Source organism: Vanellus vanellus, assembly GCF_965231255.1.
Source record: "Vanellus vanellus genome assembly, chromosome: 1".
In the NCBI taxonomy this organism is placed as follows: domain Eukaryota; kingdom Metazoa; phylum Chordata; class Aves; order Charadriiformes; family Charadriidae; genus Vanellus; species Vanellus vanellus.
The window spans coordinates 147224411-147242849 of NC_138905.1; the positions used below are offsets into that span (position 1 = coordinate 147224411).

At 38.6% G+C, this 18439-nt stretch overlaps 1 protein-coding gene across 1 annotated transcript in view; it reads left to right on the forward strand.

Moving 5' to 3' along the window:
* OCA2 (OCA2 melanosomal transmembrane protein) overlaps positions 1 to 18439 on the forward strand; it is a gene marked incomplete at both ends in the record, with an annotated part of 176511 nt that overhangs the window by 81411 nt on the left and 76661 nt on the right. Inside the window, 3 exons of the mRNA XM_082489224.1 lie at positions 5284 to 5431; positions 7338 to 7395; positions 8746 to 8854. Coding sequence (XP_082345350.1) covers positions 5284 to 5431; positions 7338 to 7395; positions 8746 to 8854 — 315 coding nt within the window. The remainder of the gene's footprint in view (positions 1 to 5283; positions 5432 to 7337; positions 7396 to 8745; positions 8855 to 18439) is intronic.

Below are 18439 nucleotides of genomic sequence, written 5' to 3' on the forward strand. Positions count from 1 at the left end.
ACTATGAGGGTGGTGAGGCACTGGAACAAATTTCCCAGGGAAGTTGTGGAGGCCCCATCCCTCAAAGTATTCAAGGCCAGGTTGGATGGGGCTTTGAGCAACCTGGTCTAGTGGAAGGTGTCCCTGCCCATGACAGGGGGGTTGGAACTAGATTATCTTTAAGGTCCCTTCCAACCTAAATCATTCTATGATTCTATTATCATCAACTGTAATTGTAGCTGACCACAAGGTATAGCTCAGTGCTGTCATTATTATTTTGTCCATGTGAATCCCATTGCTTGTTGCAGCTCTGAGACACCTGCCTGGGGGAATGGTCCCCAGGGCAGGTGGCTGTGGTTAAAGGGTTAACAGCCTTATTGTCTTCTCAGGGCATGGGATGTCCAGGTCGCTTCTGCATCTTCTAACAGTGGTGTGTGCCCTCGTGCCATGCCCTGCAGTGTGACGTACAACCTTTCAGTTTAGTGCTGGGGAGGAACTACCGTGGTGACTTGCAAGACAACCCCAATGCTGCTTCAGACATTCTGAATTGAAAGAAGCCCACATAAAATAATAATAGTGCCCAGGGCCACAAAGACACCACAGAGGCACAGAGAGGACCCAGGGTAAGGTGTTATGTAGCATCAGCACAGCCATGCGTGCTGCTCGGGGCCAGACAACAGTCTTTAGCCCTATTTTAGTTAGTAACATTTGTAACTGTAGGAACCATTTCTTGCTAGAATCAGTGAGAGGCCCATCAAGTACCTCGCTGGATTAGGTACGTTGATGAATGTCAGTCCTGAGGTGCTTCTGCACCTATGTACCTTCACTATCTGCCATTAAGGCACTATCAGTAATTTAATGTAACTGTTGAAAGTAATGGTTTGTCCTCACTTGAAAGTTGTTTCAGGTGAGGAAACCAGAAGGCAGATTATGCAGAGAATAATGTCCAAAGAAAGGAATATTTCAAGATATTTTCAAACGTTCAAGTCCAAGCTCAATATGGGTGGCAGTTTTGCAATATGCATTGCACTCTACTGTCCTCACCCAAGATTCTAAATTCATGGAAATGTATGGGAAGTATTTTTAAATCTTGAAGAACTGTGTGGAACAGGAAAATCTTTTTTTTTTTTTTTTTTTGTTTTGCTTTATATTAAAAATGAATAGTTAACAGGTTAACTGTCTTACTGTGGACCATAGCATGCAAAACCAAAAGATGCAGCTTTTTTATGAGTTTTCTTGGGATCTAAGATTGTACCTTTCTGGTACAAACTTTGTCTTTTATTTTAAAGAACTGTGAGACTTTCAGTCTCAAAGGAACTAGGTAGTCTAATGGTTCTTGCAGACTTCTTGTATACTCCTTTTTGGATAATATATCAGGATCCGACAGGGTCATGGTTCTATGTTGGAAAATGTAAAAAGCAAAAATCTGTTTTTTATTACATGCACCTTCAATAGGTCTTCTAATGATCAAGAATGAAAAGAAATATAATTATTTACTGTACACAGATTCAAGAGATTTATAGTTTTAAACATTTTAGACCATTTTATGTTTAAAATCCTTGTACAAGTCCTTTGTACTGCTTTAGAGTTGATGGAATACTCCCCCTGGAAAGAAGAAAATATTGATCTGTCTTTTCTTGTTTTCAGATGATAAAAATAGCATTCTGACATTGCAGAATAAGGGAAATATGGCAATCTCATATTATTTGCTTAGTGCATTAATAATGTAGCCATCACAAAAAGGCAGCTGTAATATTACTTTACCTGCCTTATGCAGAAAGGAAGTATAATGCAGTGGCATTTTGAATCGTTCAAGCAGCACGTCACAATTTTATTATGCACATTTTTCATGGAAGGAATCAGTACAGAAAAATCACTAATGGGAGGTAAAAACCTAGGAAGTGATGCCTCCTGTTTCTTTTGCAGCACTTGTCCTCCTGGATTTTTGTATGCATACCACAGCTGTGGAGTGATTGTACAGCTATACACCAGTTGGCAAGACCTGGCCTTTTCATTAACAGTGTTTTGGGGAAGCTATGACAAAAATTTTTGCTTTACTTCGATAGCTCTGCAGCTCATAAGATCTTTCTGATATACAGAGCTTAAGAGAACAATATAGGTTAATCTAACATGTGCTCTGTATCTTCTGCAGAGAGCTTTCACTGTGATGATGTTTCAAATAAAAGTGTAACCCTGACAGATTTTTAAATTACTCCTGCCGTTTTTTTTTATCAGAATGAGCTGAACTTATTAGTCACTATTTTTACATTTGAACATGTTGCTAAAAGATATGGTAAGTCTGAAGTCTTCATTATTTTGCTTTTCATTTTGCCCTATTAAAAGCATTAGATGAGGCATTATCTTTTGGATTACGGGAGTTGTCCTCTTGAGGCTGTATCTTTTTTCTTTAATAAGACTTTGGGAAGTCTTTGGAAACTATCTTTAAGTGGTTTCTTGCAGCACTTCTTTTACTTTTTTTCCTTCTCTTTTTTTCCTGGTATTGAAAGGACTTCAGCAGTAGTTATGTTTGGTGCAAAATGTTTTATGATTGGAATGTATCTATTCATTTTTAAGCAGAGGATAGTGAATTGAACAAAGATATATTTTTTTTTTTTAATGTGAGACTTGTACTTTAATGGAAAACATTGGCTAAAGTGGTTTTGATTGGTAAGTCTGGCAGTCTGAGTTAAAATTTTTTGAGAGTGAGTAAACCGGAATTATTTTTCTAAAATTCGAACCTTATGAAAATTTTCTGAAGCAAGCTACACTAGAATTTTTGGCACATTAATGCTCAAAACACTTGACTCTACTGCCCGTGACCCTGTGCCATTCTCAGTGTAACAGAACAGGGTACTGTTATCACATTAAGCACGTCCTAATGAGCACATACGAAACCTAAATATATGCTGATTCCTGCTTTTAAAAGATGGGGGACTGCAGTTGAGAAAACTAAGGGGTAAAACCACAAGGACTGGAGTAACTTTGTGGCTCTAAGTCTGACTTACCCAGAGATGAGAACAGAGCCCATATCCCCTGAGAGATCCCATCCCTCGTTCAGGAATGAACCAACTCAAGAGTAATGTATGTCTTTATCAAACATCCTGAAGTGTTATGAGAGGTCTAACTCTCTTTAATGTCTGCAGATTACTCCATCTTGGTGTTATGTGACCATCATAGAGGTATCAAATTAACCGTTCCCTCATAAAATGCAGGGGTAGGCTTGTAGCCTTGCAGGTTCTTTCAGTAGCTGAAATTACAGGGGGAAACCCAAAGCACAGTGAGGAAAAATTCCAGTTACATTTTTAAGGAGAGGGATATTTGCAGTTTTGCAGCTTTCTAAACAGCCTGACTCCCGGGGCTGCTGCAGCCTGCCCCAGTTTGCCCAGAAGAAAACTCCTGGGAGGTGACTTAGGTGTGTGGCTTTGCAGTTTTCTGCCCGGGCTCCAGCTGCTTTGCCGCAGGGATGAGGATGTCCTGTGAGTCCTGTGCCATGGATGCAATCCCATGCTGGGCAACCGAACTGGCATCAGGTGCCTCCTGGGTGACCAAATGGGGCCCCAGCTGTTGGACTTTGAATCGAAAAGCTTACATAAACGCTCCGTATTACTTTATGCAGCATTGTGCAGATTTCCTGCATTCCTTTGCAGGTATTTAGCTGAATAAGGCAAAGTGTGTATTGTTTGCAGTCCTGCTCAAAGGAATAAAGACAAGGACATCTCAGGCAAATTTTTTTTTTCTTTTTTCTTTTTTTTTTTTTTTTTTTCCAGAAGTAAAGCCTTATGCTTGTGTCCTGTAGGGGGGTGGTGCCTCTAGGAGAGAGGCACGAATTGCTGAGGTGGAATAATGTTCCAGGTGAATTTTTTCTGCACTTGGGTTTCACACTTCTGACTTAGTTCCTGTGTGCTTTTAAAATGGAGATGAAATATGAGTCAGTTGCAGTTCAGATCCCTTTTTTGTGTCAACTCTTCATGCTCTGGACATGCTTACTTTTGCTCTTAAGTGTTTGAGTTCTGTCAAGTCTAATTCCCACTTATGGTCAATCTTTACGTGATTCACTCTGTATTATCATTACAAATACTTGGTGACAAAGGAAGGGAGGGCGGGAACTGAACATATTTAGTGCTCTTTCTGACAGTAGATAATGCAAACTACGAGGGTTTTGCAGCAGTAAATGTTAATATCACTGCCTACATCAAAATGTGTTTAAATTTTTCTTATGTTATTACATAATTAATTTTTTTATAAATAATGCATATAGTTTGTATACATGGTGCGAAGACTTCCACATCGATTTCTAAGGATAAGGCAAATTTGCTGATTTAATTGGGATCTTAAGCTACAAAGCCGTTAATTCTTGACACATTATCTTCGATGACATAAAATGCGAGGCGAACAGAAATGAAGGGTGAGGAAACATCCTGTTACTTCATCAGGAAGTATTTGTGCAGACAGCTTCTGAATGAATAGTCTGCTTTTATTTCTTTAGTGATTTCCTAGAAAATCCAAAGCTTTTTTTTTTTTTTTTTTGACATGCCCAGTCTAAGGTCCTTCCTGAATAGTAATACATGCTTTTTGGTCACCATCCAAGGCCTTGACAATACTGGAAAAAAGCAAATAAAAAAGTATTGAAAATCCTGACAAGATTTTGGAGACAGATTTCAAGTGTTAATCAGTCTGTCTGAACTTACACAGGATCAGATATCATTCAGGTCTGCACACAGGTGATGGTAGCTGGATATATGGATATTTTCAGAGCCTAAGAATTACGTCCCCTTAGGAAACCTTTAAAATGTTATTAAACGCTATTTCATAAGACAGTGCTAAATTTCAGTTTTACTTTACATTGATAAAATTGCTTGTATGAACATAGAGTGAATGGAAACGTTATCCATTCTGAATATAGTGAAGGAGAGTTTGCTGTAATTCCTAACAACAAAGTGACTAGTATCTTGTCAGCAGTATAATAATGTATATTGGCAGTCAATTTTTCTGATGAAAAATGAACATGATATGATTTTAGTACTAAAGCTTGTGGAAGGCATTTGAAGTCAGTACTTCTTTTTCTTTGAAAAATGACTTTGAGATTAATTTTTTTAAAATTTTGAAACATTTCTATAAATTTTTCATTCCCTTCAGCTCTGCAAAATGAATGGTAAAAGCAACTTCCTGCGTGGAAAATTGTTGGGAAACCATTACAATAATTTTAATAGCTTTGAGTCCAGGGCACATTACACATATTTTATGCGTCTCTGGTTTCATATGCATTATGCCTGCTTTAAGACAAGTTATTTGGCTTCTTTTTAGAGCTAAAACATGAGATCTATGTTTGGAGACTGACTGCACAGCGCATTAACCCAGCCAGCAGAGAGGAGACTGCCGTGAAATGCCTCTTGATGCAGAAGGTGCTGACTCTGGAGATGCTCCTGAGGAAGAAGCTGAGAACATTTCACAGGTGAGCTGGGACCAGTGTGTCCCACCTCCCCTGCTCTGGGACAAGCTGCAGGCACAGGCAGTTTGTTAGACTGGCAGGGAGCTCCTGCTCTTCTCAGTCTACACCCAGGAATGATAGTGTGGCTTTGTTAATGTCAGGGGTAATATTTCGGTTCGGTCAACGAGCCAAGGGCTCACCTCTTGTAATTTTAGGCAGCCCTGAAAGTGACGGCTTTGAGGGATCTTCTCTGGGACAAGAGCCATATTCTTAACTGTCTCTTGGTCAAATGCATGTTAGAGCAGACGTGAATAGCTCACCTCAGCCTCAGTAAAACACAAAGTATTTTAGGACAAAACCAATGTGTAAGGCCTGGAAAATAGATGTCAATATGACCCAAAATTTAAAGGCCTAGAAATTTCAGGTAGTTTTTGATTTAAAAAGATGAGAAATATGTCGTTAGGCTTTTCCTTGCACTAGAGGCTTCAGCATAATAAAATGCTAAAATGTCTTTTTTTACTGAAAAATTCAAGTGTTCTTCAGTGAACTGTTGAGTTTGAAAAAATATGTCACCAGTGAACTGCTGCGTTTTAAAATTATTTCATAATCACGAGGGGGAATGGCTTTAAACTAGAAGAGGGCAGGTTCAGATTGAACATTAGGAAGAATTTTTTCACTTTAAGGGTGGTAAGGCCCTGGAACAGGTTGCCCAGAGAGGTTGTTGAGGCCCCATCCCTGGAGGTGTTCAAGGCCAGGCTGGACGTGGCCTTGGGCAACCTGGTCTAGTGGGAGGTGTCCCTGCCTATGGCAGGGGGGTTGGAACTCGATGATCTTCAAGGTCCTTTCCAACCTAAACCATTCTATGACTCTATGATTCTATGATCAAATCTTCAGTGTGAACCTGAGTGCAGGCATAATTAACCTTTTATGTATAGAAAAGAAGTCTTTATAAACTAGGACTAACAAAAATACTAACCTTATTTTGTTTATGTTCCAACAAAAACAGCTGTTATGCTGTGGAATTTGATGACTGAGAATAGCAGTGATAAATATTCTGAAAATGAATTGACTAAAATGAAACTGAAATAATTAATTTTCATTAATAAACATGTTAAATAGGCAGTATGACCAAAGACATGTAAATATGATTTCTTAAACTATTCCAGCAATAAGATGACTTTTGTTTACATAGTTCGTTGCTGATACTGTGCACTTTGAATGGAGTGACAGTGTTACTACTTCAAGTCAAGAAAGGCTGTTAAAATCACCTCCTTTTTGAAAGATTATAACAAATTATTAGACTTTACGACATTCTAAAGAAGACACTTCTGAAGCATAAATAAAAATTGCATATTTAATCTTGAAAATCAGGATTCCTCCAGCACTGTATATTTACAGCAATGTAAAAAATCATTATCATTAACAACAGCACTCCTGAATTGCAACCCCCAAGGCTTTTTGCTGGAGGACTGACTATGCTGATAACACGATGAAGTTATTCAGATCTTAAAAATTTCATTATAAAATGCAAATGTAAAATATGTGTATTCTGACTTGTTGATGTTATCACACAATCCTTGTTTCGTTGCAGCAGGGCTCACATCAACTCCTGAAACTATTAAGGGGACTGCTTATTGCATATAGCCAGATCCTATATCGAGGTCCATACCCTGGAGCTCAGCTCCTTCTGAGCCTGTGGCACTCTTCCAAAGAGTTTGTGTATAAGTGGAGCATGTTACAAATGCAGTGTCTTAAGTGAACACTCATGGGAATTTTGTTGCTGGCTGTAAGAAGGCCACAACTCCTTTGCAGTATGAGTTACTCCGTACGGGCGAAAGGGTGATCTATTTGTGATGAGAGGGATTTATTCCAACGCTCTTGGCAGAACTCTAACTTCACTTTGGAAAAAGCAGGTGTCATTTTCTTTCAGGCAAATTTCACAAGAAGATAAAAACTGGGAGACAAATATTCAAGAACTCCAGAAAAAAGTAAGTAGATGACAATTTTCCTCAGCAACCGTGTAAGCAGGCCTGTGCCTTTACACAGAGAGAGTGCTTTGAATCTAATGCAAATTTAATAACTCATGATAGCAGAAAAGCTGGCAGGCAGGCTGGCTGGCTTCTTGATGGGATGGGGTTAGTGAACTATATTGGGAGTTTTTGTTGGGTTTTACATTTTTTTTTTTCCTGAGAAAAATACAATTTAAAGGATCAATAAATGATTTAGCAGTGTTTTCTTAAATTTTTGATCCATGGCTAGAAGGTGTCAATAGGTTGTTTATAACCGTGATGCATGACGACAGAGAACACTCCTGCTGATGTACTGAATACCAAATCTAATTTACTACGCTGTCTGTGACATGCCGGTTTTATTATTCAAGTAGGGATAAACCACTTGGATAAATCCTGTTCTCTCCGCTGTGCACACATTAACACCACCTAAGTCTTTCTGCTGAAGCTGGGTCTGATGATATGTAAACTCTGTAGTGGGATTAATTTGACCTAAATTTAATTGTTTAAATGTCACATCCCCTTCACCTCACTGGCATCATTAATGAATCTAGGCCTGTGTTTGGGAGCTTAAGTCCTTGACTGGGACATGTATGTGTCACACCAAAACAGAATGAAACCATCAGGATTTCTTCTTAGGTTTTACACCTTTTTCAAGGCATTGCATTAAAGACAACCTTTTTAAAGAACAGAGACTTACCTCTACTATGCGAAATGAGAGAGGGACTCGGGTCATTCCCTGGCTTGGTTGCAAAAGTGAGATCAGAGCAGAGAAGCAGAGTGACTATGGAAAGCTCTGGGTCTGAGGGAGAGAGCATGAGGAGATCGGCACAGGGACGCAGGAGCTGGGTACAGGGGTGTAGAACCTGCATAGGGATTATGGGTTTGGCATGTCCATGAAAGTTGTACAGGAGGCATGAAAGACCTGACCTCTAGACTAGGTTACAGTTTTTCGAAGCATATGTGCAACAAAGGGTGATTTTGTCCAGGGTCATGAAACCAGAGCGCCCGGAGTGCCATCTGTAGTAGGAATTGCATTTCCAACCCTACTTCTGCTGACATGAATTTGTGATGGGAGAAGCTGAACACAGCTGAATCCATTCAGCAAGTGCTACTCGTATGTCTTAGATCACACTGGGCCACATATTCATGTTTTTTTATAGGTATGCACGAAATACTTCATTTTAAATATTTCTGTCTTTTATGCTGAAGAGGAATATACAATACAAGAACAGAAGTTTGCGCTTCACACATGCTTTTGTGAACTCTATGCATAATAGATAGCTCCTTATGTAATACGGTTATTAATTTTTTTCTCCCTGTCAACAGCACAAAATAACAGACAAAATTCTTCTCGTCAAATGCCTGACTGTGCTGGGATGTGTTATTCTTATGTTTTTTCTCAACTCATTTGTTCCAGGCATCTCGCTAGATCTCGGTAAGTTTCACAGTTTTGTTCTACCTAAGAGAAGCAACCTCCTGGAAAAAAAACAGTAATATTTTTCTGACTCTGGATCTTTTCAGAAAACCCTTTTCCATATGTCTCTGGCCTTGCAATTCCACCAGGTTAATCGGAACAGCAGTTTCTCAGAACAGGTTTTCAAAATGTAATCACGTCTCAGTCACCGCAGGAGGAATAACAGAGAGTGCTCATGACTTCATTTTTCTGACTTCCCAATAACGAGTCGGCTAAACATTACAGAATGAGCAAATTTGACCTTGGCATCATTGCACTGTGGGTTTGAGTGAATGACCAAGATGCATTATAGAGATCAGAAAATAATCACTCCACAGAAGAACAAAAAAGTAGTCTGGCATTGTTTCTTGATGACTCTCTGTATAACTTCCAGTCTGCATTACTTTACCACCAGAATAAATCATTTCCCAAAATAAAGTCAGGAAGACACTGCATATGTGTGAAAAAAAGTAGCTGTATACATACTTTCTATGTATAGAAATGTGCAAATCTCAATGTGCAAGTTTTTATCCAGCTAGTTGTGTACCTGTACGAGGACAGGCTCTGCATATCCTGAAAACAGAACCAAATTAAAGCTCACATTTAACTGAAGGACAGTCATAAAACCTACCCGTGTACTGCCCTATAAAGAATTAAAAATATTTTTTTTGTCTGCTGAGCACTTGAAAGTTATGGAATTTCAGATGTATGTTTTTCCATGCAATCTGAATTCCCCCACTGTGTATATCCATCCCAGTGGCCGAAAGGTGAGCAGTCTTGAAGAGGAATAACTCAGAAAGATTAAAACATTGATTGAATCATCATATACACAGATACTACATTGAAATCCATTTTTGTTATGCACAATGTAGGACTAGTTATAGCTATACGACGGTGATTAAGTTGTAAACAAGACCTTCTGTATCTGCTGTTGACTTTTCTGGTGTATTGACTGGCTTAGAAAGGTACCGGCAGCAGAAGGCTGTTCTCTGTGCCAGGACCTAGGGAAACACTAGTGTTGTGTATTGCTGGCACCAGCGGGAGGATATGGGCTACTGTGTCTGGAGCATTGTGTTTTAATAGGTATAGCTTTGCTGCTAAACGTATTTGTTCCAGGGACTGATCCCCAGCCCTCAGGCCTTAGAAATGCAGGATGGCTTGTGTCCATACTGCTCAGACCTTGTCCCTTCAGAGCAGGCTGGCTGTATCTCCACAGCACGGCAATTGGCCCTGTGTTTCCTCCTGACATTGTACGTATGGGTTAATAAATTTTTAGGTTCCCAGAGAGGGCAGTTTTGTACCTGAGCAGAGCTGCATTTTGAGATTATGAGGCTGAGGGCCTGTGTCGTGTTATCTGGTACATGTGATGCCACCAGGTAACAACTCTGTACAGTTGGAGTAACTGTACAGATCAGAGAGACTCAAACCTGTTCCAGACTCACCCGTGCTGCTGTTTGGGTGTGATTCCTGAAACGAATTGTCTCCTGACCTGCACCTTGGCTTATTGTTATCTCAGATGAAACAAGCTGGGTCACTGCAAAAAAGTCTCGGAGCGAAGCAACACATACACAGGGGGGACTGTTGGGGACCAGGACCTTGCTGTGAACTTGGGCTAAGCAGTTATCTAACAGTGTCCATACACCCAACACAACCTTGCTGGCATGCAGTGGAAGTCCTGGTGCCCTGGAGCAGTGTGAGGTTAGGGAAGGGGCCATGTCAGTCAGGCTTTCTTCCCCATTTCCGCCAGTGCCACAGCTGCTCTGGCAGCTTCCTCATTCCAGGCTATTTGCTATAGAAATGGGCAATTTCAGCCCATAAAGGTTATTGGCTGTTAAGAAGTTAAAAGGTATACTGACGTATTACAACAGCGAAAGTGCTGTATTACTAAGGTGTAGGAAGATGCAGAAATTGAAAACGTTTGAAGGCATTTGTAGTCATGGCGGCTAAGAACATAAGGAAGGTGTTGGATACCCTTACATAAGAATGCAATTTAAGAAATCCATTTTCACCCTTAATTTTCTGTCTCAGATAAGTGGGCACTGCGCCGTGTAGGATTTCTTGAATTAAACCCAACACCTGTAAGTGTTTTTGAAAAGCCACAGACAGTCAGTAAAGACCACATAGCGCTGGTTGCATACGCTCCTGGTAAGATATTCTTTCAAAACTGCAAAGCAGTTGGTGTCAATACTCGAAGAAATTTAATAACTAATGATTAGTTTTTGTCCTACTTTATGTCAGTAAAATAAATGAAAACAAATGGCACGGCTGGCAGTGCAGGTTTCTATTATTCACTGGCTGATCTTCAACTGCAACCTTGAAAGTAAACAGGGGCTGTATGTGTTCTGTATAATTTCTCCCTGTTCGGTATTCATGGCAAAACTGTCAGATTAATAAATAAATGTTATTAAAGCATGCACATAATTTCTATTAACAATTAATGGAATGTGCAAACTTATACTGAGATCTCATTGGCGATTCTTGAATTCAACTATCTTGACGATAGCTGTCACTTATTTATCATTACTGAAGTAGTGCCGCTGTGAGTCTCTATGGATTTTAGTCCTCCAGTGTATGGAAATGAATTTCCTAAAATACAGTACATCTTGTACTCTGGTGGTTTGGGTAAATTTGTTCAATATGTTTTTCTCATAAAAATGAAAGTAGATTGTAGTTCAGTGTTTAATTTTCTACCAGAATAATGTTTCATACAGAGGCTGAAGTGTTAGAAATCTAATAAGTTTTAATTGCATTTGGTAGAGTGAATTAGAAAGATTATAGAATTCTTTATCAGTCCCCAGCCTTGATATAATTTTTCCATTATGAACTTGGAATCATTAATATAATTTGAGGCAACTGACATTTTAATTTAAATAATAAAATTTGCATACTTAGCTGCCTTTTAAAATGCAGAACACTGTCCTATTCAGTTTTCTTGTACCTGTTCATCAATTTATTTAGTCTAATTCTATGATATATCTATGTTAATGAAAGATTAGTACTGAGTCTTTAAATAAACAGATATGGCAAACTTTAAGACTTCTACAGTGCTTTCATTCTGCCCCATGGGATTGTACTTTATTGATAAAGCATTGATAAAGCATCTGAGGAAAGATAACAAAAGATGAAAGTAAAGCCATTTTGAGGATTGTACCTGGCTCCTATTTTAACTTTAACTTTTACGCAGGTGTGTCTAGAGATTTGAACTATAATTAGATTCCTCCCAAAGAGCCAAAAGATTTTAAAAGTAAAATAAAGCAAGATTTTGTTGAAATTTAAACTGTTTGGGGTTGGTTTTTTTGTGGTTTGTTTGTTTGTTTTTAAATAGAGGATGCTCAAAGTGACTGGGTCAGAAAGAATACACAAAATTAATTTATAACCTACTTCCTTCTGCTTCTGTGGGGCAGGTCCTTCCTCTTTGGTTTGGTTTTAGTCAGTTCGATGAGTTGCTGAGCTGCTGTGAACTCTGTGCAGTTCCTTCTAGTATCTGTGAAGAGGGACCCATCGCCTCTGTGGTCCTGTCCCTCTTAGTGGTCTCTGCATGCAATGAAGGTGCCCCACTCTTTGTAGACCCCCTCACTGTCATTCCCTTCCACCTCTGGACACCCCTTTCCAAGGGCCAGACTGAGTAGTTTCTGAGGCAGGGGAAGGTCCTCTCCTGCTTTTAGAGGGTTGCACCAGACTCTGTTGCTCCCATCTTCAAGAAACAAAGTGCAATCCAAAGAGCAAGAAAAAGAGATATTGCCTGTTTCAGAGAAGAGATGCTGTCTCTATTTTGGCTGCAGACTGCTGGAAGCTGGGAAAGTATGCCAGGAGAAATACAATTGTACGTTTGCCTAATTTGTATATTCATTCCCACATTATTGCCACTGCTTTCCCTGTTGGAGATAGGACTCTTGTATAGGTGAACCTTTGGTATTACTACCTATGGCTGTTCTCATGTTCCTTAGATTAATTAATTTTTTATGTAAGGCGATAGGGAGATATTTTTGGACTTGCTGAATTCTTCCATAATTTAGGATTGCTATTTGCTCCAGTCCCAGCAGAAGACTGAGTTTCAAATCGTAAAACTTGAGGGAGCTATCTTGGCTTTTTTTGCTTCTGCAGAGGGGTTGTGTCTTCACACTATTACCTGAGCCCCTTCTGGTATCTTTGGTACCATGGATGTCTGTGATCCTTCAGACATCAATGTTTAAGCTAATTACCTTCAGCCGCCTTTAAAATAATCTCTGAAGGAGGTCAATAATCAGTGAAGGTGATCAACAGCTGTGATTCATCTGACCAGCTTTAAAGGTCTAATTCATGAATGTCACCTATGTCACTTCACTCTTTTTATGCTAGAGGGAGTCTTCTCAAGCCATACCAAGTTTTAGTCATAAACACTTTAAAACAAAAAGCACAACAGCTAGATGGACATTTGGCTTCATAATTGATTATTTGGGGATTTCACTTCCAACTAAAATCAACTTTGGTATTATTAACCAAAGCAGTGTTAGCAAGAAAGCCCCAAATTAAAAAAAATTAAAAATTTTGTTAAAAAATTTATTGTTTTATTCTTTTGACTAACTACCATGATCACTATGACTTGTCTGTAGTAGAACAAGTTCTATGAATCAGCACTCCATATCACTTCTGTCAAGCAAACATCCTAGGTCTAAATTTTCCCCATTGTCCTTTCTTTAAAGCTAAAGTCCCTCAATGTTTACAGACAAAGGTTATCTTGTTTGATAAGACCTCATTTTTTTAGTTAAATCTAATTTCTCTTGGAAAAATTTGCCTTGTCTTCTATATTTACTGAGGTTTAACTTCTCACTGTGGTCTGCAAATTCTACTGCAGATACTTTTGAGGATCTGAAACTCTCTTTTTACAATTTATCTTAACTAGTGGTATTTTGCATCATTGAAACATCTTTAAACTGTTACTGAAATAGTGAAAAAGTAGGGAAATAATTGCTTTCATTTAATTTAAACTGACTTTTGTTTGTTTTGTAGGCCATGTTGTGCAGAGTTCTTTTTTATTTTATTGCCAGAGCATTAAAGGAGAAATGTGTTCCGTTGCTGTAGATACAAAAGATTCCTGTTGTATTGTCATTCCTTTGGATACCAGTTGTCATATTTTCTGACTCATTTCCATAATTTGCAGAAAAATTGTTGAAATTCACATGAGAAATTAAATACCTTAATTGGAAAGGGCTTCAGCAGAACAAAAAAAACCCCGCAAATTATGTCTACAGAGAATGTTATGTAAATTATAGCAAAAATTTTGTCCTAATCTGCACTTCAAATTCAAGGGAGTGGGCTGGATCTGAAGTTTCTCCCATATAATTTCTCTTGATTTACAGCCTGCTTTTGTTTAAGTGGACACGAACAATTTTCAGCTTACACTGTATTTTAGCTAGGTGAACCATTAATTATAATAGAGCTGGGACTGAATGGCACTTGTCTGGTAGCTTGCTTAGTAGTTAAAAAAGGGCTGCTTCACAAACTTGCTTAAAATTGCAGTTGAATCACAGAATGTCAGAAGTTCCATATTGATATTTGCTTGGCTTGGAAACACTGAAGCTAGTTCTCCATTACTGCAGCCTACTAAGATTTTAGCAACTAACTTCATCCCTTTTCTTTTCTGCAACATTTTCAGTAAGGAGCTCACTGCAGCAGTGATTCTTCCCTAACAACTTTGAGACTGATGAGGAGGGTCAGGACTTGTAATGGCTTGCACAGGAGTTAGCAGTGCTGTAACCAGCGACAGAAACCGTAAACTTAAAGATCTTTGACTAAATTATTTAATGCTATAAGCTGAAAAAGATCTAATATTACACAAGTGAAATAAATGTAGTTTGTCTGGTTTTGTTCTGGATATGCAGCCTGGGAAGCTGCTTAAGACGACACTCTAATAAGCTTTTTCCACCAACTTTTATCTGAGCCCTGGGACAGAGTACGTATGTGCATTTGAACTTGTGCTAAGAAATTTCTTTAGAATGGTGAAAATGTTTTTAAACTTGACCGACTCCCCCACAGCTCTGTAAGAAAGATTCTGCCTCACAATCTGAACCAGAACTTCTCAAGACCAAAAGATTTATAAGTGGTCATAGAGAAGGAGCGCAGGGCTGAGGAAGGTGTGGACAGATCCCATTAGTCTGAAGGGTGTCAGCATTGAAGCATCCATAAGGCCCTTATTTTCACACTTTGAATTGCTATTCTGAAACTTTTTTCTCATCTGCTATCAGCAATGAACAGATTACACCATGTTATACTACTGTCCTGTATGATGGTGGAGTTGTATTAATCTGACATTGTTTACAAAAAATAAAATAATATGTGCAGAAACAAACAAACTTGGTGCTCAACATTTAAGTGTTTGTACCCATAGAGAGAGAGGAGAAGAAAAAGTGTTGATATTTTGAAAATGTTTGGATTCAGGTGATTTTTTGCATTAGTTAAAATGAAAGGTTCATTATAGATCTAATTGTTACTGAGGAGTTATTTTATAAAATGTTTGAAAAAAACCAGATCAATTGAATAAACTGGTGTATAATTGGTTAGTGCTTAAGAAAAAAGAAAATCCTGGTGAGACAGACAGCTATTAAACTATAAAAACTGGAGAGTAACATAGATTTAAGAAAGCATAGGCTTAATGTCAAAAGCCACATTGTTAAGTTTAGCACATCTTATATCACTATATCATCAGTGTAAAAAGTGCACATTTGCTCTTTAATTTGTCACTGGATCTAACATTTATCTCCATACTATCTAGGGTCTGTGATATTAATCAGTTTTGGCTGAGGGGAACTTGTAGGTATTGACTGCTAAGTATCAGCTCAGATGATACTGAATGATCAACTGTATTTAAAGCTGTCACAACAAATATTTTCTTTTCCTTGGTTCTTTTTTCCCCTTGTATTTTTTGTTTACTTTGTAAAGCTTTCCAAAATGGTTTGATAAATTAAGGAACCAGCTGCAAAGCCTGGGAACCAACATTTGTGGACCTTTTCTATACAGCTAAAAATTTCAGCTCGAATAATCTGTGGTTGCCTGGAAACTCCTTCACACATTTCACTAAAGTAGATGGTTTTGGTCTGCAAAACATTTGGATTAGGGATGCCTTCCCTGTATACGGCAGAAGGCTTCTGCTTTCAAAGTATCAGTGGTGATGTTACGCTGGTGATATTGTGGACAAAAAGAGGGACTTTCCTTATACATGGAGCTAAGAATTTATTGTTAGTCTAATTAAAAATTTTATCAGTGTAAGCAAACGCAACAAGCAGTTATTTAAGTCCTCTTCCAATAATACTAACACTTATAGTCCAAATTATCTAATTAATACAAACCAAAACTCATTAAAAATATACAGTTAAAACTGTTGTAAAAAAAAAAAAAAGACAAAACCCAAAAAACCCAAAATACTCTCAGTACCTCCCGCTTACATTCTGATGCTAGGGTCATCTTTTGATGCTCTGCAGGGTGCTAAGGTTCACTGGTTTAGGCTGGGAAGAGTCGCTACAAAGTGATATCTTCAGGTCTTTTCTGGGATGAGTGGGATAATGGTATCTCCCTCCTATTTACCAGGAGGTGAACAGTGTTGATATTGATGGTTTCTTCCTCTCTGTGCTTGGGTCCACTTGAGCCCATTTTAACACATTTTCTAAAGCTTTACACTTCACTTTTTCAACTTTGGTCTTCAGCTCTGCAGTATACCAAATTTTATCATGTTGTTTTTTCGTAGTGTTGTATGTATGTTACATACCCGTTTCTTGTGCTTTTTGTTACCACTAAAATGGGTTTTGACCATCTCCTAATTTTGATCATCTAATCACTGCTGAGTTGCTGATAAAACTGAGGCCTTTGGTATTGTCCTATGCATCTCTTTTTAGCTGCAATTACCCATCCTGAGCACTCTTGTCTGTGGAAACTTCTTTCTTCTCTTACTGTTTTCCATTAATGCTCCACCACCATGTAGCTGTGACACTGCTTTCTGGTTTCCTTAGTTCCTGATAATAGTAAGCAGAGCAACAAATTGTAGCATCTGATAAAAGTGTCCAGCTTAATGTATAAGAGAGAGTAAGATTAAAGCCATGCTTTCAGGCACTCCTCTTTGAAAGTCTTCAACCCTTTCTGGAGACCCTTCCAGGTTCTTGCAGTTGTGCTTGTAGGGGCTGATCTGCAGCTCCTTTCCCATCGTGGTATCAGCTACAACTGTCAGTGGAGTTGGGCATATTTGTCCTCATTTTGTCCTCTCTGTCTCCCTGCCCTTGCTTCATTCACCTACTATTTTATCTGTTTTGGTATGCAATGATGTTGGTTTAAGTTGTCTAGTACTTTTACATTGAGGTGAAGAAGAGCACTGCATGTGACTGACCTGCTGGTGTCTGAGTATGTGGTATGGAGAATTTGATTGCACCGTGAAGGTGCAAATTGTTGTTTTAAAATGAGAATGGACATAACTGTATTTAAGAGACTTAGTACATCTTTCATTCATAGCAATATTGAAAAAAATCCTGACACAGTGCATATGAATGTAAGTCAAAAATAAATTTGACAATTATTTTGTAATAATGCGAATGTTGGAATGGAGTTAAACTGATTCAGTCAGCATTGGCTCAGACTCAGAAACTCTGGTCCAGATCTTAGTTATTCCTCCTTCTGAGCATAACACTTCAATCCTGAAAGTAAGAGAAATCTGCTTTCCATGATCCTTGCAGTCTTAATTTCTTTTAGGATAGTTTTCAAAAAGTTTTGCCCTTGAAATTTCACAGTCATCTTTACAAACATGTAATTAAACATGGAAAATATCCTCTCTCCTTGCAGCTGCCCATACACTTCACCAGAAAAAAAACGAGAACCAGTAAGTTTTATCTGCTAATGCAGCTTTTGCGCTTTATTGCTTACTTCTAGAAAAGTTGACCTTTCCTCCGCCTCAATATTTGCATCTTCTGAAATTATTTTTGGTTCACAAGAGTCAATGAGGCTATGGCAACAGAGTGCGTTTGTTTGCTGTGACCTTTGCTGAGATAACTGTAAATTTTTTAGACTTTTGGATTGGTGCAATATACACAGCTATATATCTGTCAACTCATCTTCCCTGCAGATGCAGTGCCTAGCTAGAGCAATCTCTAACCAGGGTTTCTTTCTTACAGTGTTCTATCTTGAAGGCCATCCTATCTCACCTATGAAATTGTGTTTGGAGAATTAACAAAGCTAGGTGTTGACGTTACAATACAACGGTAAATGTGATTTCTGCATTCTGACCTCATGGTATTACAGCCATGCAAGAAAAGTCTGTCCCATCCTTTCCTAATGAACACGTGCTAATCTGTGATGACAGAGCAGTTAGTCCTCTGTCTCCCTGTTTTATGCGACACTTCTGGTTTTTAATGTCACAAATACTTTCTATCTGCTTAGGTTTTGGTTTCTTTTGTCTTGTGTGGGGTTATAGTTTCCACCAACTTTTTTCATGTTCTTTCAGTCCTCTTGTATTGTACCAAGCATTTCTTCTTGTGGTGTGAGCTGTCCTGGACTGCCACCATCACCAAGGAGTAGCCTTAAACTGTGGTGCTACAAATAGAGCAGAAC